The following is a 27,168-nucleotide window of genomic DNA, read 5'->3' on the forward strand; positions in this document are numbered from 1 at the left end:
TCTGACGTGATTCATCTCTGAAACACGGCCAAAGAGCTGACCGTGTTCATGGGGCATAGACCCACTCCCGTGGGCACGGATTTCACGTGACGGTGTTGTTCATGGCTGTGCCTTGTGTTTGAAGGGACAGTTGCAAAGGATGGCAGCAGGGAGCTGTTTCTGAAGTATTCTTTTGATACCCAGCCCTGAAATTTTGGATCATTGTTGAGCAGGGCCATAAAAATATCCTACTTCCACCCAAAATACCTTGGAAATTGGTCTCTGACCTGTCAATCACAGCATGCCCCAGGGTGCCTGGCTGGCTCCTTGGCTTCAGCCGTTGCAGAGGAGTTTTATCAGCCTGGCTCCTAAAGTAGCCTTGAAACAAAACAATAATTAAAAAAAGAATCCTGTTTATTCTGTGCTGTTTACTGGATTCAAGGCTTTAGTGGTCTGTTATTTAAGCTCACAGCCTCTGCAACAGAACTGCTGGAAGCCTTCTTCTGACACCAAGGTCTCCAACTGCAGCAACATCCAGATCAGCAAGTCTGGGCAAGCCTCTTTGGCAGGAATCCTCGCCAGTAAGGAAAGGAATGGTGAAACTGGCTGGAAAAGGTGAAAAATGGCTTGGCTAACCAGATCTTGCTCTTATTGCTATTTGGCTCTGCTATGCCAGCCAGTATATTTGCCTTCTGTATCCTAAAATGTGGTTTTCCTTCCTATTCTCCAAAACAGTTCTGAGAAAAGCTTCTTTGTTTTCCCAAGATATGAAAGAACAAAAGTTTTATTCTTCCTTCTTTTCACATAACCCCAAGTATGCTGCTATAAGGGCTGTCAAAGGAAAGAGAGCTGGAATTAGGAAGGATCATGTAGGGGTAACCCAGACAAGAATCACCTCAGAGTTAGTCTCACCTTTGGAGGAGAAATTAGCATGAAGAACCTGTAACCTTCCAGGTGTCTGTTTTCCCCCCAGAGGAAACAGGGAAAGAAGTGGTAGAGAAGGTAACTGCAATTGCAGGCAGAATTACCCTAAGTTACACCCTACAAAAACTAAAGAAGCAGCCAAGCCTGTTAAAAACAATAAAGTCAATTTAGTTGCTTTTTCAGATCCATTAACCTCTGGTGCTATCAATAAGAAAAGTCCTGGAGAATCGCCTGTTGAATAGGTGTTGTGGGAGATTTCCCTCCCCAGGAGGGAGCCTGGCTGGTAGCAGGAGCACCGAGCTGTGACTCTGCTGTGTCACAGCTCTGCTGTCCTCCAGAAAAAGCTTTGATATCCCTGGGGCGGTATTCTTCAGCGAATATAACAGGAGCTGCCATGACAACCTCTTGTAAATAAAAGTGGATTGAAAACAAAATAAAACTGAAGCAGCTTTGTGGCTGTAAAGTAAATCTAAACTGCTCAAGAGGTCATTTTTTCTAATGAGGGCTGGCAGGAGTGCTGTCTGGCTGTTGGATAGCCCTGAGCTCCGTGAAGGACTGACTGAGGAACAGGAGCGTGGCAGGAAAGCTAACGAAACTTTGCAGAACCGACTTTTCATAGGAGCAGTAAGCTCTGGTGATGTTTGTTGCTTACAGGGATGAACATAGACTGGTCTCTCCAGAAGTTGTCTGTCTGAGGATATAATGCAGGACTGATGGATACAGGGAGTGATGCCATTTGTTCTTCAGCCAGGGTGCTGCGGTCTCAAATGAGGAAGACTTTTCCTCGTACCAAGACATCACTGTATGCCTTTGGTGGAAGTTTTTTAAATGTCTCTTCAGAACCACGTGATTTTCCAGTGCACTTATTCCAAGTGCAGTAAAGCAGAGCTGGAGAGCAAGAAAGCTGTCTAAGAACAGTTTCAATCCCAGGTTAATGGCAGAGCAAGCCTTCAGTGTGTGTCGGTTGGCACAAGATCAGAGCAGGCGGATACGTGATAAGGGCTAGGGCTGCACCATTGGCCTGTCAAGAGTACTCTGGTGTTTTGCAATACTTTTGTAGCAGTGTTTGTTTTATCTTTTTTAAGTTACTGTGTCATCAGCTGCGTCATCACATGTGCTTCTGGATGAAAAGGATCACAAGAAAGGAATAGATCTTTAGTCTGTATTCTGCAGAGATATATGCAAAGAGAAAACAAGCACTTAATATTTCCTTGCTTAACCAGCAGTTCAGAACTGACGGAGCAGTATTTGCAGCCTGGCATTTGGTATACATATTTTCTGCTTCCGTAAATGGATGCGTTCACATATAGAATCCCGTGAAGAAGTGAAAGATTAAAAAGTTGTTAGGTAGCAGCTGCAATTACTGACTTTATCACACGGTTAAAAGTAAATTATTATCTTGTTTGAAATATTCTTCAGCACTGCATTAACAAAGAAAGGTCTCATGCTGTCCAGAGAGGTATAGCTCCAGGTATTTCTGCTTACAAGTGGAGATCTCCTGTTCTGCATGTAAAGACAGATGAAATAAGCCTATCTCCATGATATTTGAGAGTTACAAATGAGAACAGAGTTGTCAGTGGGTTTCATGATACTTTTAGACTTTAGATTTTAATATATGCATGTTCTTAAGCTTGGAATTGTAACTGGGAACTGAAATTTAGCTCCTAGAAAAATAGTTGCACCTACGTACCCCATCCTGTTTTTGAAGGTTTCTGCTCAAAAAAAGAAGTTATGGTTTTATTCCTAGCTGTTCCAGATTTGCTGAATAGCTTTTTCAACCCTGATTACTAGATATGCATCCCCGTAAACCCCGTTTCTTTCATCCAGTCTCCGGTCTTCTTAAACAGCAGGTTTTCTCTCTGGATTATAACATAGCAGTACTATAGGGACGCTAGTATGTGAAGCTCAAAAGAGGTTATTTCCTTGATTTATTCCATGGAAAATGGCTTAAGACGCAGCAGATTCCAGCTTCTGCACTACCAAAGATGGGTAGAGGAAAATGTTGGTAAATCCTTTGGCTAAATTAAAATAAACACAAGGGGATGTGTTTTGTGTAACTTTCCGTTAGGCTCTTAAACCTCTTCACAGAGATTCTTCACTTAAGTCTTGCCATAACATAAAAAGTGGGAAGAAGAATAATAATCACAACAACAATACTACTATTTATTGACAGTGTTTATAAATGCTATTTATGGATGAATAATTTTTCTATGGAGTGAGTCGGTTTGGTCTTAACTAATTATAAGAATAAGCAAATTAATACCAGAGCTTTTCTTTAAGGTCCTGCAGTACCTGGTTCAGCTTCTGTGAAATCTTGATAACAGATTTGACAATCTAAACCAAACAAATTGCTGCTTCTTTTAGTTTTGAGATATTTGCTTACATTTTCATTTGCAAGCAAAGGTGATGTGAAACACAGACGTCAAAGCATGGCGATGAGGGTGAAGTTATGTAGTTGGGTTAGTGCTTTGGAGTTTGGGCCTTTGTAGACAGCTCCCATTGAGTTTGCATAGATAGAGCGGGAGCATGGTAATTTGTCATGAATACTTTGGTTTGTGGCCTAATGATTTGGGGCCAGCTTGGCCAAGCCTGGCGGCTGCTGCTTTTTTCTTTTTTCCTTTCCAACTTGGCATGAATTACTCCTATGTGCTTCAGTTCCAGTAATTCAATATTTTGTTCCTTATTTTTGTTGTTCATTATGTAACCAGAATATTTTCAAACACTTGTAAGGATTATGCCTGAGTTATACACATTTTTGAGCATATTTTGGATTTAGTATGATTACACAATGTGATGTGATTAGACCTGTGGCTGCTCTGAATTCTGAAGGAAGGCAAGCAAGCCTTGCAGACTTCCCAGACGGTGCTAATTTTTAATTAAGCTCTATTTAATCTCAAATTAGGTTTACGTGAAATTGCTATTTATTTATGTTTTGAACTATTTTAAATGGGATGCAGATGTGATGGTAGCGAGGCACTGAATCATTACATGGAAAGGGTGATGCCTTGCATCTGGGAGGTTCTGCTTTGGGGAGGTATTCCTGACATTTAGATCAAGATTTGAGATCCAAGATTCAGTTCTTTAGCATACAGCATTAGGCAACTTCATGCTTTTGGTCACAGGATTACTCATTATCTACTTTTCTGATCAAACAGATGCTAAACTTGACACTAACATAATTTCCTTATGCATGTGGAAAGGAGCTCTAAAAACCCTGTGGCTGGAACATGAAGTAAAATAAACAGAACAGACGGCAGGAGGTAGAATATAATTGCAGTTTGTTTTTGTTAGTTAAAGATGAGCATGTGTGCTTTTCTTATGGCTTTATTGTCTTTAGTCACGCAGAATTGGGTGCTGCTCTCTCATTTGTGCAAGTGAATTGGTTATTTCCTCCCCCAGCACCGTGTTGCAGTTTTCTCCCCCTTTGTTATATGTATGTTACATATTTTTCAGAACATCAACATATTCTCATTCAGGTTTTGTTTATTGCCATAAATACTCTTTAAGCTAAGATTATGCACACCACTAAAGGCAGGATAGGCCGTTTGCTGAGCAAGTGGCTGTATTCAAACTGTAATTTCCTGTGAATTTTCTGTAGGATTTGGGTACCTCCCCTTGAAAGTTTTAGCACAGGACTTTTGACTTTGGCTGCATGGGTGCCTTTTATGGTGATGTAGTGCAAGTGCTGCTCAGGGCTCTGTATTCACTTGTTCCTTACATCTGCCATTGGTGTCACAGCCAAGGAGTATGATCAGAACCTGTGTTGTTGCTTACCAGCAATCGCTATGGGTAAAGCAGTGGGCACTTCAGAAATAAAGACGAGGGCTACAATCGTGGGATGCTCTGATGGAAGGAAGAAGACATTAATATAGGACATCAATTTTTTTTCTTTCTCCTGGCAGGATCTCAGCTCGTTTGCCATGCCATTCTTGGACGGTGATGTGGAGAGCGCAGACAAAAATGCTTCTCGCAAGGTAGGGTATTTCCAAAGCTTCACCTTCGCTATAATTGTTGAGTCCCTTGGTGGTAAGCACAATTTATTAGGCCTAAAAAAGCCTGGGGTTTTACTCTTTGCTGCCATACCATTAACCAGTTGAGAGTGATGTACTAAAGCAAATACAGTGATTCTTGCAGACCTTACCATGATGGTGCTTATGCAGTGTAATCTGTAAAAGATGCTACCTCTGGTAGTATTGTTTCAAATCCTGCAGCTGTGTCCTTGCTGTGTCTGTCCTTGGCACTGGCAAAATGAGCTGCCTTCCTTTGCTGCAGCCATAGCAGTGGGGTCTTCCCATAAACAAGGTAGAAATGTTCCTCCTCGATGTGGGATTAACTCAAGGTTATCCTTCTGGAGGCTTTGCTATGTTTTGTTTTTCTGATGGCCTGCTGTTAAACTAAACCAGTACGTTCACAGAGTTTGCTTGCTTTAAAATGATCAGGCGAGCATATTCAAATGGATGACATTGAGGACGGTTATACAGTGCCTACACAATCTTCAAAGCAATAAAAATTGTGGGTGGGATCTGCCATCTTCAGGTCCTGGCCTCATCATTTTCACAAAGCATTGAAGTACAAGCTGGTCTGCTAAATGTAAGCCTCCTACTAGCCAAGTTACGGGCTTGGTGAAGAGAGATACTCCTCCGAACAGCAGATAACTCCAAAAGCTGATCTATAGCTGCGCAGTAGACAAATTTGACTTGTCACAGTATTTACAAGGCTATGGACCTCCATGAAGATTAAACCTGCTACAAGCCATTTGTCAAAGAGTCTGCAGTTATAGTTCAAGGCAGGTGAAGCAATAAATATCTCTTTAGTGAAGCTAATCTGCATCTAGAATAATAATAACTCTGCTCTGTTGACAGCATGAGTTTCTGTTCCTTTGCACCTCACGGCAAAGGACAGTTGTTTAAAAAATTTCTGCAATCCATCAGTAATTGAATATGTTTATAACATTGGCCTTGTTCTTTTCTGCATTGGACCTTTTAAGACTGACGTAGGAGTCACTGACACAGAGGAACTCTTGTAAATGCCAGGGAAGCTAAAATATACAGTGTTACCACAAGGTGCTTGGAGGGTTTGAATAAAGTTAGAACAATGTGATGTTTTTGGAAAGGGTTGTCGTGCTGGAAGAAGGCAAGAGTTTCTAGCTAGAACTTGATTCTTCCATTTATCACCTCCTTTTCCTGAAGAAAGTTGAGAAAGCTGCATGAATCTGTCATGAAGGAAAAAAATACAACAAAGCTAATCTTGCTCATGGGTAGTATTCCATGATACTGTTTAATGACTTCCGCTTTACCATTTATGAATCCCCTGTTTTTCCTGTTACTGGTCTTGGTACTCTTTTGTTGAGTAATTGTCTTGGGAGAACTGGAAGAACATTTCAGAAGTTGCTCCTTTTAGCAGCTTCAGTAAATGCTGGCTTTTTTCCCCAGACTTGGATCAAATTCTGCTTATGGAAGTGCAATTAACTTTGGAATAACCATGTAACTGGGGCTTAACATCTGAAATTGCATTTTTAACTGACCTTTTTGACTGAGTGTATAAGGCCCAGAGTTTTTTCTAACATTATACTTGGAGCTCCATTCAACACGTGCAACAAACTGGTTAGAAATGAGCTGGCAGTGCCCAACTTCTGATTAGAAACATTGTCTAATAAAATCCATTGCCACCATCTCGTCCTATACACCATTTTCCTCAATGCGAAGGATGGGATCTTCACTGCTAGTGAATGATGAGTAGCATCAGACTGCAGTATTTATTTAATTCTAACTAAAATTTTGCCAGTCCCTCTTGGTGCTACATAAAGAAGTCCCCGAGTTACTCTTCACTTTCAAGTGAGATGTTTTTTTCTTTGTTCAAGTTTAAAATCACAGTATGGTGTGTAACTTTTGTAGATTAAAAGTCAGTGTTTCATCAGTAGCGTGGCTTTTTCCCTCACCTGTCATGTTAGAGACAGGCAATTCATCAGGGATATCTCTCTTCCTGCACTTAACTCTTCTGTTGCCTGGGCTATAGATCAAGGTAGAGAAGTGTAGTTCACAACCTGTCTTTCCAATCTGCCATTAATTTAATTCTCCTGTTCTCTGTGAAAGGCTTTTAGAAACTGAATCAACATTTTTCACAGAGATCCTCAGCACCTTACCATGCAAGTGTCTCTCAATCATTATCCTGTGATAACAGTCCTCATTACACAGCTAGGAAACTCTAGTGCAGAATTATTTGTTCAGGTTCACATAGGAATTTTTTGGCAGTGGTGGGAAAGTAACACACATTTCCTGAAGTTTAGCCTTAATCACTTCTCATTAACATAGCTACTATTATAAATGATATGTTCTTCTTCCCTTTATGACCGATGCCAGAAAGACGATGGAGATAGGTTTCACCTTCCTCTGTTGAAGAATGAGAATGTAATACTGTGAAGACTCTTGTGTAGAAGTTTTTGGCATAACCAGTGTGATGGAGAAAGGTAGCTCTTGTGCCTGTGGCAAGTATTCTGCCTCTTGTTATTGCCTGATAAAAGGCCTTAATACTTGTGCTGGTAGCTTTGTCTAAAACAACTGGTATTGCTGATTGCCCCATGCTCAAGGCTAGGACTTTCCAGAAATCGCTTGAATCCTTCTTACAGAGAGACCTTAGAGGATCATTAAATACACCAGTATAGACAAGGACAATGGGGAGCTGAGAATCAATTGGACTTACTGGATTTCCTTGATCTGGGAGAAGATAGTGGAAGAGGGGCGGTTTAGAGGTTTGGAAAATCGCGAGTGATGTGGAGCATCATTCAGAAAATAACTCTGGTACAGTGCAGCAGGGCAGCAGTCAGGAATGAGTGCCCCTCTGCACCCAAATGGCTCTATCAATTTTAGAGGTCTTAACACCTTGAATGTTTATAGATCTTTCCTCTAAAATGCAGGTTAAAGGATAAAGTGTGTAAATTATAGGAAACTGATAGCCGTTGCTTTCAGCTGAAAGCCGAGGATTGTGAATGATTAGAGAAAAAAAATGACACAGGAAGAAAATTGTCTGTGGGGAGGCAGGTAGCAAATTATAGATGGAGGAGGAGGAAGAAAAGAAATTCAAAGAATAATATTCATCCATTCCTTTATGGAAATAATAGAATTGTCATAAAATTATAGAAGAAATCTTGGAAAAGAAGTGCGCATTATAAAAATCTTTTCTCTACATGGGGAAAAAGCTGGTGAGGTGTTTATCTTGCATGACAATGGTGACTGTCGTATTAATGACTTAAGTGTATTTAAAGCAGAAGATGCTAAAGCTAGACACTTTAAAATTAAATACGAACAACTCTGATAGAACGCCCTTGAATTAATTGGCAGAGGTTTCTCTGACTAGTGGTGATTTTGAATAAATCTTGAAGCAGAGATGAAGTTCCAAAAGACTCCAAAAAAAGCAATTACTGAGTTAATATTTACAATGTTTGCAATTAGGATAATTTACAGGTTTGTCAGTCTAACATTAGTCCTGGGCAAAACAATGAGAAATCTAATGTTGGATAGTTAATGATGCTATTATAATAGACTCATTTGGATTGGAATGAATGGTAAACAGTTCCTACTGAATAAATGTAGGGTTTTAAATGACTTATAAATTTGTTGGAAAATGTCATAGTGTCAGTGTCATGTGTATAAAAAAAAGTAGCAGAAGACATTTAGATTTCAGAAACTGGAATGATGCTGAATAAACATGGAGCCTAATAGATGAATAAAAACCTGGCTGGTAAAATAAATTGAGACTCATCAGTGAAAAATTTTGTTTCTAGGCAGACAAAACATTCTGTTGCAATACTATATCATCCGTTATCAGTGACTTGAAAGAAATACAGACTCATGACTGATACAATTTGTAGTTCATACAAAAATGAGGGGGAAGAGAGTGGTAAATTCTGAGCAGGAAACACTCCAATGCACAATGACCTGAATCACTTAAAATACATTTTGTAAACAAACTGATCATCTAAATTTGGTCAAATTGTGGTTGGTTACACCTAGACTTTGCAGACTTTATTTTTGGGAAGTCTTTCACAAAGTCATGGTTAGATTTTGAGAACAGCTGTAGGTAATCAGCTGTACGTGAATTCTGGATGTGACGCGGTGGTTAAAGGATTAGTTTGGTTTTTGCATGTATGAACAAAGGAATAGGGTGAAAAGTAGAGGTTTTGTTACGACTGCATTTGCTGCTGTTTCACAGTTCTGCTATCAGTAATGCAGGAAAGCACTGATGCACTAGGATCAGAAAACATCTGAGGAGTGACTCTAATATTTAAGGACTTCAAAGAGAGCTTTGTCCTGCTTCTGGTCCCAGCATGGTTTTTATTTTGTCCAGTGACCCATGGGAACTGCACAAGCAACCTCTGGAACAGGGAGGAGAAGAGAAAAATATGCCATTTTTTCCCCTCCTTTCACTGTATAGTAAATCTCCTTTTGATTTATTTTTTCCCAGTCTTTTAGTTATCCATTTGTTTCTGAGCTGTCAGGATGAGCAGCATGTCCTGGATTGTGCCACAGCCTGGGCATGGGGCACCTGCAGTAGATGCAGTGAGCCTGAGGGCAAGGGCACGTAGGACAGCCGCTGCACCATTGTGTGCAGGGCTCCTTCCCATCCACTGCTTTAAAATACATGCAGTTAAGGTTTAGGAAGTAGATGGGGAGCCAGCCCTGCTTTCACCATCCCTTAAGCCTGCTTCTGCCTTTGAGCAGCGCTGCTCGCTGCTGGAAGCCTTACCCTGACCATCCATAAGGCAATGCAGAGCTCTTGGAGCCTGCCAGAGCATCCAGCCACATCCCATTGTATTTTAATTTGGGAAAGTGTCATTGTACTTTAGTTTTGGGAAGTGACATCTCTGATCCCGTAAAATGCGTTGTCATCTCAATTGTTGCTGCTCATGCAGAACCAAGGGAACTGGTGGTGGTGAATGTGACTACATGGTGCCTGGGAGAGTAAGTCCTTCATTACCTTTCAGTTTAATGAAGTCAGCTCTTGTGTTTCTGTGAGCTCTTTTATTCCAGCAGAGTGAGAGAATCATCCAATTAACTTTATCAAAGGGCTTTTTTATTGAAATTCAGTGGAAGGGCAGGAAACAAGTGCAGACGTCTATCTGGTGTATCATCTCTAATTGTGTTTACTGTCCCTGTCAAGGATGGTGGGAGGCGATTCCTCTTCTGTTACTCACCTTTCAAGAATTTTTTTAAGTGAAGAGGCAAAATAAAGGTCAAATACCTCACTGTTATTTTGTAAAGACAAACAGAACTCCATAAATGTCCTAACTATTCTGAGTTGGAGAAAAAAGGAACAAAGCTCAGGAGCATTTAATAACTTCCATTTAAATTCAGAAGCATTTTGAAAGGCTATTTAGCTTGAGCCCATTTGTATTCCAGACAGATTACTTTTTCAGCCTGTCCTGAAAAATGAATTTAAATTCACCAGAAACTGAACCAGAGCCAGAGATTTTTCAGGGAGGGCATCCTCTGAGGAAGGCTGTTTGCCCAAGAAAGGGCCTGTTGCTGGAGCACCCTGGCAGGGGAGCAGAGGAGATGGCCGTGACGACGTGCTATGGCAGGGACACGGGCAGTGCCTGGGTTTCTCCAGCTCCAGCACAGCCTCTGCCTGTGCGTGGTCAGGGACTTCTCAGGAGAGCTCATTCATTTTTCTGGGCACATTGCTTTGGCAGGACACTTCTCTGCAGTTAAGTGGTCCTTAAATTCTGGGTTGGGAGCAGAAATGGCTTCTTAGAGAGACCTTTATTTGGTAAAAGGGGGGACTCAGATTTTCAATACAAAGCATGGGAAAGCAAACGACATTGCTGGGAAAATTTCTGCCTGTGGGTGAGAAGAGGCAGGACTGAGGTGGATGGTGTGTTAACGAGAGGCTAGTTTGTGGTGAAGTACTAGTACATTGGTCTCAGCACATTGCATTGGGAATTATCATACGTTAGTGATTAAATGTAGTGCACGTTAATATTTCTTGTAAAACAAGATGAAGAATTGCGAGTCAGATAAGAAAATAGATGAAGGGAAAGATGGCAGGCTGATACTGAAAGGATGACTGTTGGGTGGAGGGATGGAACTAGTGGGGCTTCCCGAAGCTTAGTCCTGGGACTGGTCTCTGCTAGTAAGGCTGAGATGAAAACTAGAAGCTTACTATCCAAATTTGGTGAATTTTTTTTCATCATAGGGAAGGACCTTACACAAGAAGACCTGGATGACCTTCAGGATGGATCATTCTTAACAGCACAAGATACAAGGTTGTTCACGTGGGATATGTCAACAGAAGCAATAAATAAAAGAGGTCAGGAAGTCTTCTCTTGGCTCAGAGGTGAAGGGCTTGGGCACAGTCCTGTTGCAGAGCCAAACCCTTGCACCTACTAGAGCAGGGTGGCCACGTGCAAACTGGGACTGTCCCTGGCTTGTGCTCTGTCTGAGCTCAGGCGGCACCTGAGGAGTGCTTACAGCACAGACTAAGTCCCCATCAGATGGTGCATGAGCAGGGAAGCTGTATGGACAACTGCTTGATGGTTTGAGCCTCTGTCCAGCTGTTTTATTCACTGGTATGGGGTAGTCTGGGACTGGTAGTTGTTTGTGTTGGGAATTTGTCATCTGGGAACTTGTTGAAAATGAAGGTGTGGGTCTGCTGGTCCATCTCAGGATAGCTCTGAGCCATTAACGTGCATAGCTAGGAGAAAGCAAGAAGAGATTAGGAAGAGAGAAAGATTCCCTCATCCAGGTGAAATGACAAGGGCGGCTTTCAGGATGCTATTTCTTGCATTGAAATCTTCCAGATGTGCCTGGCCTGGGGCAAGTGCCATGCTATCGCTGTGTGTTTCATTCAAAAAATTGAACGTTAAGTCTGCTAGATGCCAAGCACTGTAAGACATGTTTCATTTTGTTGCTTTATTTTCAACAGTGGCCTGTTCTGGATGTATTTTAGAAGCCTGCCTAAGATCACTTGTTGTATACAACAGAACAAAGTCTCTCCCTGGTCCCTAGCTGAGGATCCTTTTGTGCTCCAAAGCATGAAAACTGATCGTGTCTTACGTCTTTTTAGGATGTATGTACTCAGTGCTATGTAAGGCAACCAGTTTAGCCTTGAACAAGTGGAGTCAGTCACTAGAAACAGCACATCTGATGTAGCATGGAGCTCTGCTTGGCTGCTTAACCTCACTGGGGAGCACATTGCTGTAGGCTGTGGGTAGGGTTGCACTGGCACCATTACCCAGCTGCTAATTTAGCCCTGTTCCTGCTGCACTGTTCTCTGCAGTCATAGGGTCAGGAGCTGACATTTCTCTCCAGCATAACCGGTTTTAAGGTTTAAGGAGTCCAAAGTCAGGCATAGAGCTCAAAGATCCCATATATGCTCTGTACAAAGCCAACAAGGGAATGTTGCTAGTTGGTTGCTTGTTTTTTGTTTTTTTTTTAATTAAGTGAACAGTCTTCTTACTTAGAAGAATTTTTCAATTTGTTTGATTAGATCTCATTTGTGCATTGATTTGTATTGTATTTGCATTGTGTGTTTGGATTTCTTCTCTCCAAAAGGCCAGTTATCCTGTCAGGGTCAAATGAGCCGTATCACCGTGTGCATTTATTGTGTTTCATATTTCTGCCCATTCTCACTTTACTGCTTTTCCTCGACCAACACAAGCTGATGTATAAGGGTTGTTAATGTGAGAAACCAGGGTGCAATACTGTTTTTTTTGCTGCTGCAGCTCATCTCGGGGAATAGTTATCTTTCCAAAGCATGTGTGGGAGTTTTCTGCCCACCTGCCTGTCATAGCTTTAGGAAATGAGTCCAAAAAGCATGAAGAACAGGCTGATGATCCATCTAGCTGTGTAACCTGCCTTTAGCACCACTGCCAGAGTTGTCACACCAAGCAATGGTGGAGTTTATTCCACAGCAGAGATTATTCTGCATTCCCAGCTGAAGCATGAAAATTAACATTGCCTTGTGACTGTTTTATATGCTGTGATAACTGTTGTTGCTGCTGATTTTACTCGTAGAAGCACCTAGTCATGTTTTAAAACTCTCAATCCATCAGCCTGAGATAATATTCTAAGAAAGCAATCCTGTTGTAGTTCCCAAAGCAAAATCACAGGTATTTATCTGCTTTGATGGTGGGTGTAGCCTGTGCGTAAGTAACATGTGGAGCGGATGGGGAAGAATTCAGTGTAGTAATTTCCTTTAATTTAGTGGCATGCACATGTGTATTTAGCAGTGTGCCCCTGGTGCTCTGACAATTAGCTAATTCATCTGCCTGGCACAATAGAGAGAAAACAACCAGTTGTGGTTGCAATAAATAAAAACATCCCACTGCTTCTGCATGGAATTTGAGAACAATTTGCTTTCGTGTCTAACTTGCATGTACAAGGGAATACTGACTTTTTTGACAAATTGTAGCTTGACATTTGACATTTCTAGAATTCCTTTAGCCTGTGAGGACGCCATAGTCTTTTAAAACTGTCTCCTATCAGTGTGTTGTTATAACCAAACAAGCATGCAAAAAAGATAACATGAAACATTAAGGGTAGCACCAGAATGACATCCTTCTCTTAGCTTTAAAATGTCATGGCATGTCACTTTAGGAAAAATTATTAATGATATTACAATCCTGGGAACAGTCCTAAATTACAGAAGTAGTGGCAGATTTGTATTATGATTAAAATGAACTTGAAAATATTCTCACTCCCCACTTGGAGGCAGTAGATTTGGCAACAGACTTATTTAAATTGCAGTGCAAAAGGAGGTGCCATTGCGCTACTTGGTTGTTTCCTGGACTGTGTACTTGCAAAGAGAATGACATAGAAGTAGCCTCAGATGATTTACAGATGATATTTTACTAAAGTTAATAAGCTTTTATGAAAAAGCTGTCACTTTGGGACTATTTTATCCGTGACAAAAGTGCGATTTGTTTGTTCATTTACTTAGAGTGTGGTTATTATTCCAGGTCTCAATCGAGGGATTGTGCCCTATTATTCTTGATAAATATTCACCAGGAGACAGCCTGTGTGCCAGAGGACTTAGAGTGGGCCTCACAGCGGAATAGATGTGTAATATGAAATGAGTTTTCAAGATTGTACGCGGCATCCGTGACAGAGCTGGGAGGCAAACCTGAGGCTCAGGCCACTGCATTAAGCTTGAAACACTATTTTTTCCTTCTCTAATGGATACTGTCAGAGTTTTGGTACCCAGTGCTTCAGTTAGAATTGATTTATCCTGTTGAAAAATTTCCCATTGAGGGTAACTGCTCCTCTAACTCTTATGCAAAAGGACAAGTATATTTTTGAGATGTTTTTGTCCGTGCTGTCAAAAATAAGTGTCCAGGTACAAAAAGTGGTTGTGCGTGCTGCCAGACATCTCCGTGCTGTGCGGAGGAGCAGAGTGCAGAATTCATCAGCTGTCCAGGGCTGTGCCAGCACATCTCCATCCCCCTCCTAGTGACCCACGCTGTGTCCCATTTTCCAGACCAAGTGCCAAACGGAAGACCACGTTCTCTGCAGGCCCTTTTGCAATTCCTAGGGAGCAGGACTCTGACCCAGCCCAAGGGAAAGAGGAGCTGGTCTAAAGCGCATGTGCAGGAGACAGAAAGGATTACAAGAAGTGAGATCCTGTGTTATGGAGGGAGCAGGTATTTGGCCATCATACTGCTCATACATATTTCTACAAATGTTTTCGAGCTGTGGCTAAACATTATTTTGAAAAAGGAGTTAATTACATATGTGTTTTAAACTCAGCCAACTGCTTTTAGCTGAATTTATATACACAAGTGCTTCTCTGACCCAAAAGAGAGCATACGTACTTATGAGGCTTTCTTGCATCTCTTCTTGCATCTAAGTCATCCTAATAAAAGATGCTGGTTTTCCCTACGCTGACTCCCATGGCAACAACACCCATACCTAACTAGACTGACACACAGCGGGTGGCATCTCCTCAGGTAGAAGTTACTCTCTGCTCCGTACCTCCTGGTTTGTGTTGCATAGTTGGGAAGAGAGGACCAGGCGTGTAAAGGGCTTGAAACTCAGCGGCACACCATGCCCGTGGGCACATAGGCAGTGGCCTTTGCTTACGTGTTCCCTGAAGACCTGAAACCCACTGCTGCCTTTTGCCAGGAACAGAGCCCTTCATTCATGTGAAAAGCCCCCAGCCAAAAAACCAGCCTCATACCCACAGAAGTACTTTGTGCATCCAGAAGGAAATAAACTCCACATATAGCCCAGGCACAGGCAAATCCCACAGAGGTTTCGGGTCAGCTTCTGTTAATTGTGCGTGGGGAAAATTTGATCTTTGCTCCTTTCTGTTTGTTTGTTTTTCTGGATTTTTATCCCCCCTTGCTGAGCGAACCCTCACAGTGCGGTACGGTGTTATGCATAGATACTCATGCTAGCTGGAAAGCCAGCACAGGTCCTAAAAGAGATACAGCTGTTAGAAAGGTCATGCTCAAGCTTGAGGCTGGGGTAATTAGCAGGGATGTCACCACTCTAAAATGGTTCCTCTATTTTGAGACTGGAGTTGCACACCCACAGTTGTGGCTGTGGGCAGCATCGTAGAGACCCGTCAGGTGCTTGGGAGCTTGTGCTCTGTGCCGTGTTGCATCGTGCAATGGAGATTTAAGTAGTGTAGATGGGTGCTTAAATTTGGGAGGAAGACTTTTGGGCGCTGTGTTTCCTTGATGGCAATTATTCATTGCCTTAAATAAATTCATTGTCAGTCATCTTTCAGTTGTCTAGGGAAGGAAGAGGGGTGTGTGGCACATGTAAGCAGTAAAGAAAATCCTGCATTATAGGTGTAATAATAAAATGTATGCACACATGTTGAATTTTTTTGTGAAATTCAGAGCATCCTTTAAGGACAAGGGGCAGCACAGAGCCCAGAGAGGTGGCATATATGCACCTGTGTGTCGGTGCTGGCAGGTACTGGGGAAGGTGAGGTCTGGCTAATCCACCACCCGCATAAACAGGAGTTGGCTTCATTAAGACAAGTTCAGAGATCCTGATGGCCTGAGCTGAACTGAATTAATGGTAATTATTCTTTTTTCTCCCCTTTTTTTCTCCTCCTCAGGTGGAAGAAAACTACTCTGCCGGCAGTCCTTCAAAAGGCTTTTTCTCAAAAGGGCTCCAGAACCGACCTTCCAGCCCCGTTTCTGCCCCTGTGAGATCCAAACATAGCCCTGGCTCACCCAAAACAGTGTTCCCCTTCCCCTACCAGGAGTCTCCCCCACGCTCCCCACGCCGAATGAGCTTCAGTGGGATCTTCAGGTCCTCCTCCAAAGAGTCCTCCCCCAATTCTAACCCGTCTACCTCTCCTGGGGGCATCAAGTTTTTCTCCAGATCAAGAAAAAGTAAGAAATTGCTCATGTTATTTCAGGAAGATACACGGTACCTCTGGGCTTGGCCCATTCTTTACCTGCGGTAGTGAAGTAAGTGCAGATGAGGCATGTGCTAATTGTTCGTTATCGCTTTCACTGACCATGTGTTTTGGGTTTCTGACATGCTAGCCATTAGGGTGTGATCACCACAGGGCCATGGACACCTGCGCAGGGCTGAGGAGGGAAATCACGCTTCAAAGCTTTGCTTAGAAACCCTGCATCCACGTCAGTGGGGAGTTTTGTGGGTGATTCCACTGAGGCTGGTTGGACGTCAGCACTGGGGCTTGAGAAAAGCTGGAGATGTTCATGGGGTTTGTGGTGGAGGTGGGCACAGAAGGGATGTCATCTGGGGAGCGAAGGGAGACTCACTTCTGTAGACTCCATAGAGAATTTCAGCTGATTTTTTTAATTGATATTTCTTTGCCATATTGTAGGAGGGGAAAGAGAGCTTTACTGAATAGAAGTGAATGATATGTGTTTCAAATGAAATGATCATTAACGGAGTGCTTGAGCTCCTCTGCCAGAATGTGAAAAGTGGTGTAGGACCTCCATGGTTCAGAGCACTTGCTAGCTTTATGTTGAGTACAAATTTTACCTCTTCAGCAGCCCATGGGCTAACACACCATTAGGAGTCAGAAATGAGCAGGATCAAGAACAGGCTTTGAATTTAGCACTTTATTGCTGAATAAACGTTCTCAGTGCTGGTCTACAATCCAAATCTGGTCTACCCAAGGGGCTGGTGGCTATAGGAAGGGGAAGAGTTACGGGGGAAGGAGGGGAATAATATCTTGCCGCGGGGGGTGCTGGATTGTCGGACCACAGTGAGTTTTCCTTCTGTGAACAGAAGAAATAAGTCAATGATAAATTGTCAAATCTTCTGTGACAACATAGGTACAGAATTAGTGATGTGTATACCCATGTTCGGCTGTGTTTCCTGCAACATACTGATAGCTTTCAGTGACCTTTAAATAGTATAAAGGGACCTTCCTGTTTTTCTTCATCAGAATTTCCCTTAAAACATTGGTTTTAACCAGAACAAGTAATTTCATAGTGACTTTTGTGCACAAGAACACACCTATACAAACACATATAGGATTTTCCTTTATGTTTATGAGAAGTTATGCTGCAGCTTAATTGAAATGGCATCTTTTCCAATCCTTGCCTCTCCCTAAAACACCTTCAGGAGATTGAAAGCAGAGTCAGTGTTTCTGAAGGACTCCAACTAGACTCCAAGCATCATTTCTATTCAAGGATGTTTGTTCTTCTCTGCTTGATGTTCAAGCATGCTTGTTATACTCCCCTCTTTTTCAAGCCTCACAATAATTAAAGTCCATTTAAGGTCTTTTTGCTAGTCCATATAGGTTTAAATATTGCATAGGCAATATGCCACTGATCGAGTATGCAGAGAAGGGCTCACTGCTGCATGAATAACAGCAATATCCACTGCATGGCAAAGCCCTCGTGTGACTTTTTAATCAAGTTATCCAAGCAAACAGCACTGTTTAAGTCCTAGCTAGGTACAACAGAATATTAAATAAAAGAGTCTTTCAGCAGTCAGCAAAATCCTTTTGATAAGGTCACATCACTGTCGCAGGAACAGGCTTGGAACAGGGCCATGCTATATTTGAGCTAACAGAAGATACCCATGACCCTGCTGCTCCAGAGAGGGTTGCAGGAATTGCACTGGGCTTGGGTGTTTGTGGTCTTTTGTTCTTAAGGCAGGAGGGACAACCTCTTGGAAAGGGCATGATGATTAAAACTGGTGTTTAAATTGATAGCTCATCCTATTCTGCAGCTTTTTGCGATACAGGAATTTCTTACTATGTGCTTTCACAATGTTTAGCTCTCTTACAGAGAGACTAATGCAGATACATACCCTTCACTACCACATTAAAGTAGATCTTATTCAGAATGTGCTAAACAGGGATCGATAGTTAATGACACTCTTACCGTTTATTTGATTAAATTGTGGTGACTTTTATTTAAAAAAAAAACCTTTTCAGGACTTCAGGAAATGTATGGGTTAGCATTTCTGTTGCATTATATAGCTTTTCACAAGCAAAACTTCTGTATTCTGCTTTGCAAATAAAGAGTAACCCTATGTGTTTCAAAATACTAAGTTAATTGGTTACGTCCCACTCAAAACAAAGTCTCTGTGGCCTGAACAGCATTTCCTGAGTGACAAGACTAGGAGGGGCATCACCAGCAGGTCAAGGGCAGTCATCCTCCCACTCTGCTCAGCACCAGTGAGATGCATCTGCAGTGCTGGGTCCAGTTCTGGCCTCCCGTGTACAAGAGAGACAGGGACATACTGGTCCAGCAAAGGGCCACTGCATTGGTCAGGGGCTGGGGCATGTGGTGTAGGGGGAAGAAAAAGAAGGAGAAGACCTTTTTGCTGCTCTCTTCAGTTACCTGATGGGGTTATGGAGAAGGCAGTGCTGGCCATATCAGGTACGCCCAGTGAAAGGGCAAGAGGCACCAAGGGAAACTCCAGGCAAGTGTAAGGAAAATATTCTTGATGGGGGTGATACGGCATGGGAGCAGGAGTCCAGAGGGGCTGTGAAATTGCTGCCCTTGCAGATTTTAGTGAGTTGACTGGACAAGGCTCTGAGCAGCCCGGATTAAAGCTGAAACCCTGCTTTGAGCAGGGGCTGGACCAGTCTCTCCAAGCCATGGCTCTTCTGGGAAACTCTGCACTGGAGCGTTCCCTTTGGGTTTATAGCAAATATGTGTTTTATTCAGGCAACCTGCAATTCAAAAAAACCCACCAGATAAAAGTTCACAGAGGCTTGGGGTTTTTTTTGTCCTCCACTTCATCTGAAATAAGTCTGTGCTGCACTGCTTTCGCTATCATCATGGAACAGTATGTGGGGGAAGTATATGCAGTGTTTGTTTTAAATAACATACCCTGTCTTCCCTCCGCTTCCTCCTCCCACGCATTGTTCAAAACACAGACTAACCTGTTACTCTGCATATTCCTTGTTTTTCTTGGAAGCAACTTCTTCCTAGCTTGTTTTCATTGTAAGGGCTATGCGTGGTATTCGCAGCGCTTTCTTTCCCATGTAGTTGCTCTTTTCCCAGCTAAGTTATTTTGCCTTTTGAATATATGCAGTTTAGGAGGGGCATTAATGCTTAGGGTAGGGCAATAACAAAATAGAAAGTGATTTGCAGACATGAGGCTAGAAACATTTTCCACTTCAGGCTGGGTGTTTAAGGCTTTTGTTCATCTTTAATATTGTATCACTTCTTTTGGCAATAGCCAAAAGCTCATTTTTGTGTCCTTTCCCTTTGGTTATCCCAGTTCAGCATCCGGTCGTAACCCCACAGCTCCTATCTGACAAAAGATTTGCCTTGAAAGAAAAAATACCTTCCCACAACGTGTACTTGGCTTCCAGCCACTTCAGGTATTTTGTAAGTACAGCTTCAAAATGGTAAACTGCTGGTTGGGGCGTCACATCCAGTGTCCCACCTTTGAAAAGGCATCAAAATCCACCTCGGGCCCCTCTGGAAGAGGCTCTGTGGGGACCTTTTTTGGGTGAGGTGTGTGCTTGGCCAGTGTTGGAGCCCATTCGGTTTGGGAGGTTCACCACAGAAAAATATAAGACAGCTCTTTGCGTGCTGGGTTTCTGTACAAGTGCTTTGAAATTTAATTCTCAACTTTTTAATTTCTTTTTTTTTTTTGTCTGAGAATTTCTTTGCAACAGCACTGTTAGACCAACAGTTGAAAACTGAATATGGATTTGGGATGAGTTAAGCTTGGCTTTGAGGTTGTGCAGAGGACTTGCTAATGCTGTTCCCTCACACCGCGAATCCCGGTAGCTGCAGTCCCACCCAGCACTGCCCACCTTACACCTCCCAGAGCCAGACGCCTTCTGCGAGCAGAGGCTTGGCACTATGAGACGTAGAGCTCCTGGGTTTTACCCATCAGTGTGGGCGCGTGAGCAGCTGGGGAACTTTGAGCAATTACATTTTAACTGGATACGAAAAAATGAGTAAACTGGGATGACCTGTAGCTAGGAGGAGGCTTCTACAGAGCTGTTGGTGATTTCCTAGATGTTTTTCAGGGACAACAGGAGCAAAGGATGAGTGATGAGGTGCAAGTTGAAGTTAGAGGTGCTCTGAAAAGTGACTTCAAAATTGGCGTGGTGGCACTGCTTCCCAGTTTGTCTTAGGTTTGCTCAAAACTGCATGAACTGCTGTCATGAGGAACAGCTTGGGACCTGATACTCAATAAGATGTTATTGAATCTTGCCTGCGATGGGAGTGCATTTCTTTTGTGTGCCAGTTTGCGTGAGCAGGTATAATGCCAAGAGAAAGAAGTGGCACAGATTTACTCTCAGTAGCGCAAACTGAAGTGATCCAAAGTAAAAGCAGGAGGACAACCTGCACTGGGGGAAAAGACAATTCAAATTACCCCTTTCTTGTGTGAGCACTTCCTTCAGAACCAATACATTTACAAGTAAATGAGGAGAGCTTTATTTTACAGAGTGGAAATTAAGGAGCTACCCATGCAGATAGGCTAAAATCAAGAACCCTGAATATTTTATTAAAAGTAGATGGTTTTATGAAATTTAAGTTGATAAAATGTAGCTTTTTCTGTGGGGCTGGATGCCCCGTTTGAAGGACAGCAGGGCATTTTCCAGTCCTGCTTACCCTTCCAAAACCATCAGTTCAGGTAGCAGCAATACTCATGACGCGTTTATGGTGCTGCCAGTTTTAACAGCACAGAAAATCAATTAAAAGGTTTCCATTGAGCTAAAGCTTTGTGCTCCGGTGGATGGGGTCAAAAGATAAATTTAGCTTAGAATTAAAGGTTGTTTACAGAACTTTGAATCAAAAATCACACAGCTTTCAAATGCCATGAAGCTGGTGGTCAGATTTGAAGCACAGTGAATTTGCACTGTATTTGAGGAAGAAAATGTTTTTCAATAAAAAGTTTTAATTTTCTGTCTTCTCTTAGTAATTTTTCTCCTTCTGAAATTCAATACTAATAACTGTGGTGCCTAAAATAATTCATAAGGAGGGCTCCTGGTGCTCCAGTAATAAAAGATGAGGTAGTATTTTTTTCAGAAGGCTGTAAGGTGCCGTACAGAAAAGTTGTCATGTACTTTATTCATTCTAATAATTTATTTTCTTGGACAACATCTTGTGGGTTAGCCTATGCCCTCTGTAAGAAAAGCTTATGACTGTACTAATTTTTACCCATAGATGGAGCAAGTAGCTCTCATTTGCAATAGCCCAGGGAAGAAATGGGGAAAATCCCACAGGGTTTCGTGTTGCCGCATTCAGCTCTGCTCCCCTGAAGGCCTCCTGACTGTGGCTGACCTGTGCTAAAACTTTTCTTCAAGCTTTACACCGAAATACATTTCCCCCCAAGATTTTACTCCGTATTTGTGTCATTTAGGTAACAACCTGCAGTGAAGTGGAGTTTATTCCGAGATAGGCTGTCGTGGAGGGTCAGCAGCCGGGCGCAGGCATTTCGTGTACTGTTGGCTCAAGCTATTTCCCACCATTATTCTTTGGGAATACCTTCCCATGACACTCGGCGCTGTGCGATGGGGTGACCTCCCGTGTGCCAGGTGCTGGAGTACATATTTGGATTTTTCTTTGCTAAATGGATAAATTCATCCCGTAGTCTTGAACCGTCCCAGCCTTTGGACCACAACTGTAGAGAACCATCAATTACAACCTGCATCAGGACGCCCAGTAGCTAAGGCCATTTCCATCTTTAGTTTTTCATCCATGTTCACAATTCCCCTGCCTTCTGTACGTGCAGGAGGGTGGGATGGAATGGGCCAGAGGAAAAGGCCATGAGGCAGCTTTGATTTCTGGCTGTGACTACCCTTGCCATGCAGGATGTGGGGAGCAGGTTGGGGAAGGATGGGGTTGCTTGGTCCAGGTTCACCTTGAGAGGGTGACATAGACTCTTCTACCATCATCCCATAAAACCTAGGAAAGGAGCAGAGCCATTTGTCTTGCTTTGTTTTCCAGTACTGCTGTGCAAAACCATCTAATCATAATTTTTCAAGCTTGCTTTGCCCGCAGAGGCAGACAGGGGAACCGACACTGTTCTTTTTGGTCTTGTCTACACTAGAAGAATGACTTTTTGCAGACAGCATGTGTCATCACGGCTGCAGTCAAGCTGGTGCTGCCCGCAGCTTTGCATGGCCAAAGACCAGCCGTGTTCAGCACCATTTTTCCTGCCAGCAGCCTGCTGTCAGCAGCCGATGATTTTTCTGTTTAAAATGTGCCAATGGTGATTGGTCCTAGTTTATTTGGAGATATCTTTCGATGTGCTTCCCATTTCACCTTAGTTTCCCATGGTTGGTGTTACCTGCATAGGTGGAGTACATCCGGTATGCTTTTATATTCTTTACCGCTCTCTTTCTAGGCAAGAAGGATTTTTCAGACTGTCTTCAAATTGCTAATGATGTGGATGCAATGTGGGGAAAAAAAAAAAAAAGGGAGGAGTTTTTTCAGTCTCTAACTTTCATCTGTAGGATATGGGACAGACCTGCGACCAGATTCATTCCCAACTTCCGTTTCTTTCTTGGGGTTTAAACTGTAGAACATGCTATAAATTATCAGACTTTTAAATAACAACCAAGTTATTATTTCTTGTGATGTATAGACAAGACCTTAGTTTTATATTTGCTTTTTTAGAGACTGCTGCTGAAACGCAGGGGAAATAGAAACTACAGTTTGAACATCTCCAGAGATTGATGAACCCTTCCTTGTAGCCTTTCACTGCTGGTTTTCTTTGTGTCCTTTGATAAGAGAAGTCTGCAGGGCAGTGCTCATGTGCAAGTGACTTTGTCCCTCAAAGGTACTAATGTAAGCAACAGTAAAGCTAAAGAGAGTTTTGAGGTTTCAAGCTGTCTAATCACAGGAAATCATTTGTAAATAAGTCATGGGGGATTTTTTTTGTGGTTGTGGGTTGTTTTTCCAGGAATACATGTAGGAGCAGATTTTCGAACATATTTATGTGACTATTTTCTGTTTATATCAATCATTTCAGAATTTGGTCCCTAAGCAAGTATTTGGTTATAAATGCTGGAGAAATCCTATTTATTTTAGTAGGTTTGTTCACATATTTAATGTTAAGATATTGCTTTATCTGAATGTTAGTGAATGCTTGTCATGATCCTATTGAAAATGCGTTGTTCATCCCAGACATGATTAGTCTGAAGTATTATTAAGCACTTAAGGTATCTGATCCACGCATTACCGATATCACGGGTTCTCAGCTTTTTAGATAAAGTCCGTGCAAAATGCCTCAAAAATGGTCTGAATAAACATGATAAACATTGAATCAATCAGTTTTCTGATCTGGAAAAATATGGAAAGAAAGAACCTGATCACAAGGCAGGAAAATGCCTGGTTTGGGGAATACAGGATGTGTAGTAAAGTCCAGTTAAATCCCAGGCTCAGTCTGGCAGCCTGTAGCTCTTGTGTAGCCCTTGTTGGGTCAGTGTGAGTTTTGACTGAGCTTGGACTGAATGAAAACACTGATTTTAAAAATAAAATAAACCCTGTAATAATAATGGTAAAGCATTGTGAGAGTCAATAGGGCAAGGTGTTGATCACTCTCATGTCTCAATTTATGGGCTTTGTGAAAATGAGCCTTTGCTTTATGCAGCCTTTTGGGCTGTGAAAGCATCTTGAAGGAGAGCCCTGGTGATAGCCAGTGATTAGACTGAGAAGGTTTTAAAGACTTCACATGGACTCTGCTCCTTGCCTGTGTGGATTACTAGATTTGTTCCCAGGTTTCATGTGTGTATTTTGTTTTCTCATTGACTGTAAAGCCTACTGAAGGTAACATTCCTATTTGTATGGGAAGTAAACATGGGCAGGCACTGCAGTCTCACAGCTGAGCTGGTATAAACCATCACATGAGCTTCCAGCATCTGCCTTAGTACCACGTCACATCCAGCAGTCACTGGCAGAGTCGCGAACAGGGCAAGGACAGCCTGTGGCATCCATTTGGATTCGGTCAGGGGTTGAGTACCTTGCAGCAACTTGTGTGGTGATCTTCCAGCTGCGGAGTCATCGTTGGCCCATTTGGTCTGTACAGCAAATTCAAATGCAAGTTGTTTGTTACTGGGAAGAGGAGATGTGGAAAAGCAAGGAGAATATCTTCTAGTCTAAAGCTCCGCATGGTGCCAGGTTTAGGATTTTTTTTCCCTGTCGCCATACTAGGTAAAAGAATGTCAGTCTGAATTAGGAGATCTAGCAAGAAGCTTTATGGTACTTGCAGTTTGACAGAAGTGAAGGGGCTGTGGAAATGGTGTAATAGCAACATTATGTTATCATCACTGGTCTAACCGATTCCTGTACTCCTGAACCCGTGTAATGGAGCCAAGTCTTTCCATCCTGCACTCTGTTTGACTAAAGTAAGTTTGTGTTTCTGTTGTCAAAGCAAAGAAGAACAAAGATGCCACTTTTTAAAATTAATTGTCCTAGGATTTTCTGGCCTAATAAGTTAATTAATTTGAGTTTTATTGTGTTTAATAATAATCAGCACATCAGCTGGAGGAGGCTAGAAGTCATGTTCTTAGTTTAAAATAAAAAGAGGACAGGAAAGGTCTTCTCTTCATGTCAGAAAATGGATCTTTGGTCTAATTTTTGGACACTGACCTATGAATACTTCCCATCCATCAGAACCTTTAAAGAAATTTGTTTGATAATATCTGTATTGGGAGCTACTAACTGTTATTGCAGGTGCTTTAATCCAGTAAAACCTCTGACAAGCTTCCCTGGCACAGTGAGGAACGTACTGAATGAGGGACAGCACCATGCAAAGGACCCAATTCAGGTTCATAAAAGCATTTTATTACTCACAGGCACGCGCATGTTAGCCGGAGGTCCATGCTCCCCAAAAGTTCCACCATTTTTGGATTTGCAGAGTGGGGGTTGTAAAATGCTCAGAAGCCCTGTCTGTGCTGTGCCAGCCAGTGTATGAAATGGTTTTTGCTGCTAAGTGGGCATGGGTGGATGTTCTACAAAGTAAAGTGCAAAGGATGGGGCAGGGAGATGAGGATTCATGGTGAGTACAGTGTGAAGCTGTGGTAAGAAAAAATGTTGTAGTGAATGTAATTTTGAGAGTAATGTCCTGAACAGAGACCTTTCTGAAGGGAAAATTTTAGACTGTAAGTCCTCTGTACACTACTAGCAATAATCTGTAAGTGGTGTTCTCCCCAGGTTGCTTTCTGTTTGGTCCACTTTCTGGATGTTGGAATTCGTTATCCAGCTGAACAGCTAAACCAGCCTATCTACAGAGCATTGCTGGGAAGGTTCACAGGTTAGGAAGTAACTGATTTGTGACAATCCTAACACCAGCAGTGAGCTTACAAAGGTGCCTGTGCCTGGGATCTCTAGGACAGATCGATAGACTTAACCGCCCTCCCCTCTCACCAGGGATTGCTGGTTCCAGCATGGGGCACTAAGTGTTTAATGAAGTCTAAATTTTCGTATCTCAGCTTTAAAACAAAACAAAAAAAAAAGGGTTGTGGATTGTTCGGTTTGTTGCTTTCTTTTAAAAAATATTAATTATTTTCTTTCTCTCTAGGCTTTCTGCTATGCCCTTTTCTATCACAGCTTACCCAGTATTTGAAGACTGTCTTTAAAAAATTCTTGGTTTAGATTATGTAAAATGTTAATCTGTGTGTACTTGATATGCAAAACAAGTACTCGGAGTCTTTGATGATCAACCATCAAAACACCTCAATTGCTTAGTTAAATTATTTTGAAGCTTGCCTCGGGGTTCCTATCAGCACACTTTATTGGTAGGCAACTGCGGCGGTTTGCAGCGGGGTTTCTTTGTAGTTTGCTTCTTGCAGCACCTCCTGCTGCTTATGGCTCTCAGAGCCCCAAACGTAAGTGCAGCTTTGAAAGCCCTCTGTAGGTGTGTGACACAGGACTGTGGTGACAAGTGCGTGCAGGGGTAGCTACGCCAGACAGTGCCGCGCTGTGCGATCCCAAACTGCATCTCCCTGGGAGCTCCCATGTGACTGTGAAACATAGATGCCCTCCTGTGGGCATCCCGCTGCTCCTCCTTGCTGTATGGAGAGGCTGGGATTGCCTTGCCTGCCTGGAGATGCTTTGGCTTGAGAAGGATGCTAAGGACCTTTTATTATGCTTTCTTTTTTTTTTTTTTTTTTTTTTTTCCTAAACCTATTCAAACAGTGGAGGCTAAAAGCATCCCTCCCTCCAGCCTGTGTGATAGCAATCATTTCAGCAGTGGTTCAGGGAACCAGCTTCTCCTCTCCTTGTCCCAGGAGGGTTTGCCGTTGCCCTCGGGTCAGGATATAGCCCTCGATATCAAGACAGACAGTTAAGTGCATTGACAAACACATGGACCCTGGTGCAATTCATTTTTGACTGGGGAAGGCGAGTGAAGGTAAGCCATTAATCATATGTTCTTCAACAAACACTGTTATTTGGGAAGCCTGAGCTTTTCATTTCAGGGTCACTGTGAATGTGTCTGCTTCATTGCCTGCTGAGCTGAGCAGAAGGTTTGGTGTCAGATTTGTTTGCTTAACCTCAGTATAAGGTTTCCGTAGCTCTTCATATTCACGGTCCTTCCACGGAGCTGTTTAATGGTGAGAGCTGTGCTTGGCAACCTGAGCCATAACTCCGACAGGATGATGCTGTTTGCAGTTACGCAGTTGCTCCAATTCCTCTCGCACACCAATGTGCCCCCCATAGCGCTGAGCAGCCGGAGGCCAAAACTGGCTTTAATCCATGCAAAATAAAAATTCACATCTAAACACTGTGAAGGTCAAGACTTTCTGGAGAGAAGGTAAAAGAGTTGTGTACGAGCTAATGCTTAATACTGGAATGAAAGTAACTACAGGTGGCAAATAGTGGCCGTGTTTAGCATCGATATTAAG

The 27,168-nt window shown here is 42.5% G+C and overlaps 1 protein-coding gene across 2 annotated transcripts in view; it reads left to right on the top strand.

Annotated features, from left to right (window-relative positions):
- PRKAG2 (protein kinase AMP-activated non-catalytic subunit gamma 2) overlaps positions 1 to 27,168 on the top strand; it is a 220,769-nt gene that overhangs the window by 64,690 nt on the left and 128,911 nt on the right. For both annotated transcript variants that reach the window (XM_086467066.1, XM_086467064.1), the window contains exons 2-3: positions 4,806 to 4,877; positions 15,970 to 16,249. In XM_086467066.1, the coding sequence (XP_086323192.1) occupies positions 4,806 to 4,877; positions 15,970 to 16,249 (352 nt within the window). The remainder of the gene's footprint in view (positions 1 to 4,805; positions 4,878 to 15,969; positions 16,250 to 27,168) is intronic.

The sequence above is a fragment of the Leptosomus discolor genome, chromosome 6, assembly GCF_034619465.1.
Source record: "Leptosomus discolor isolate bLepDis1 chromosome 6, bLepDis1.hap2, whole genome shotgun sequence".
Lineage (NCBI taxonomy): Eukaryota > Metazoa > Chordata > Aves > Leptosomiformes > Leptosomidae > Leptosomus > Leptosomus discolor.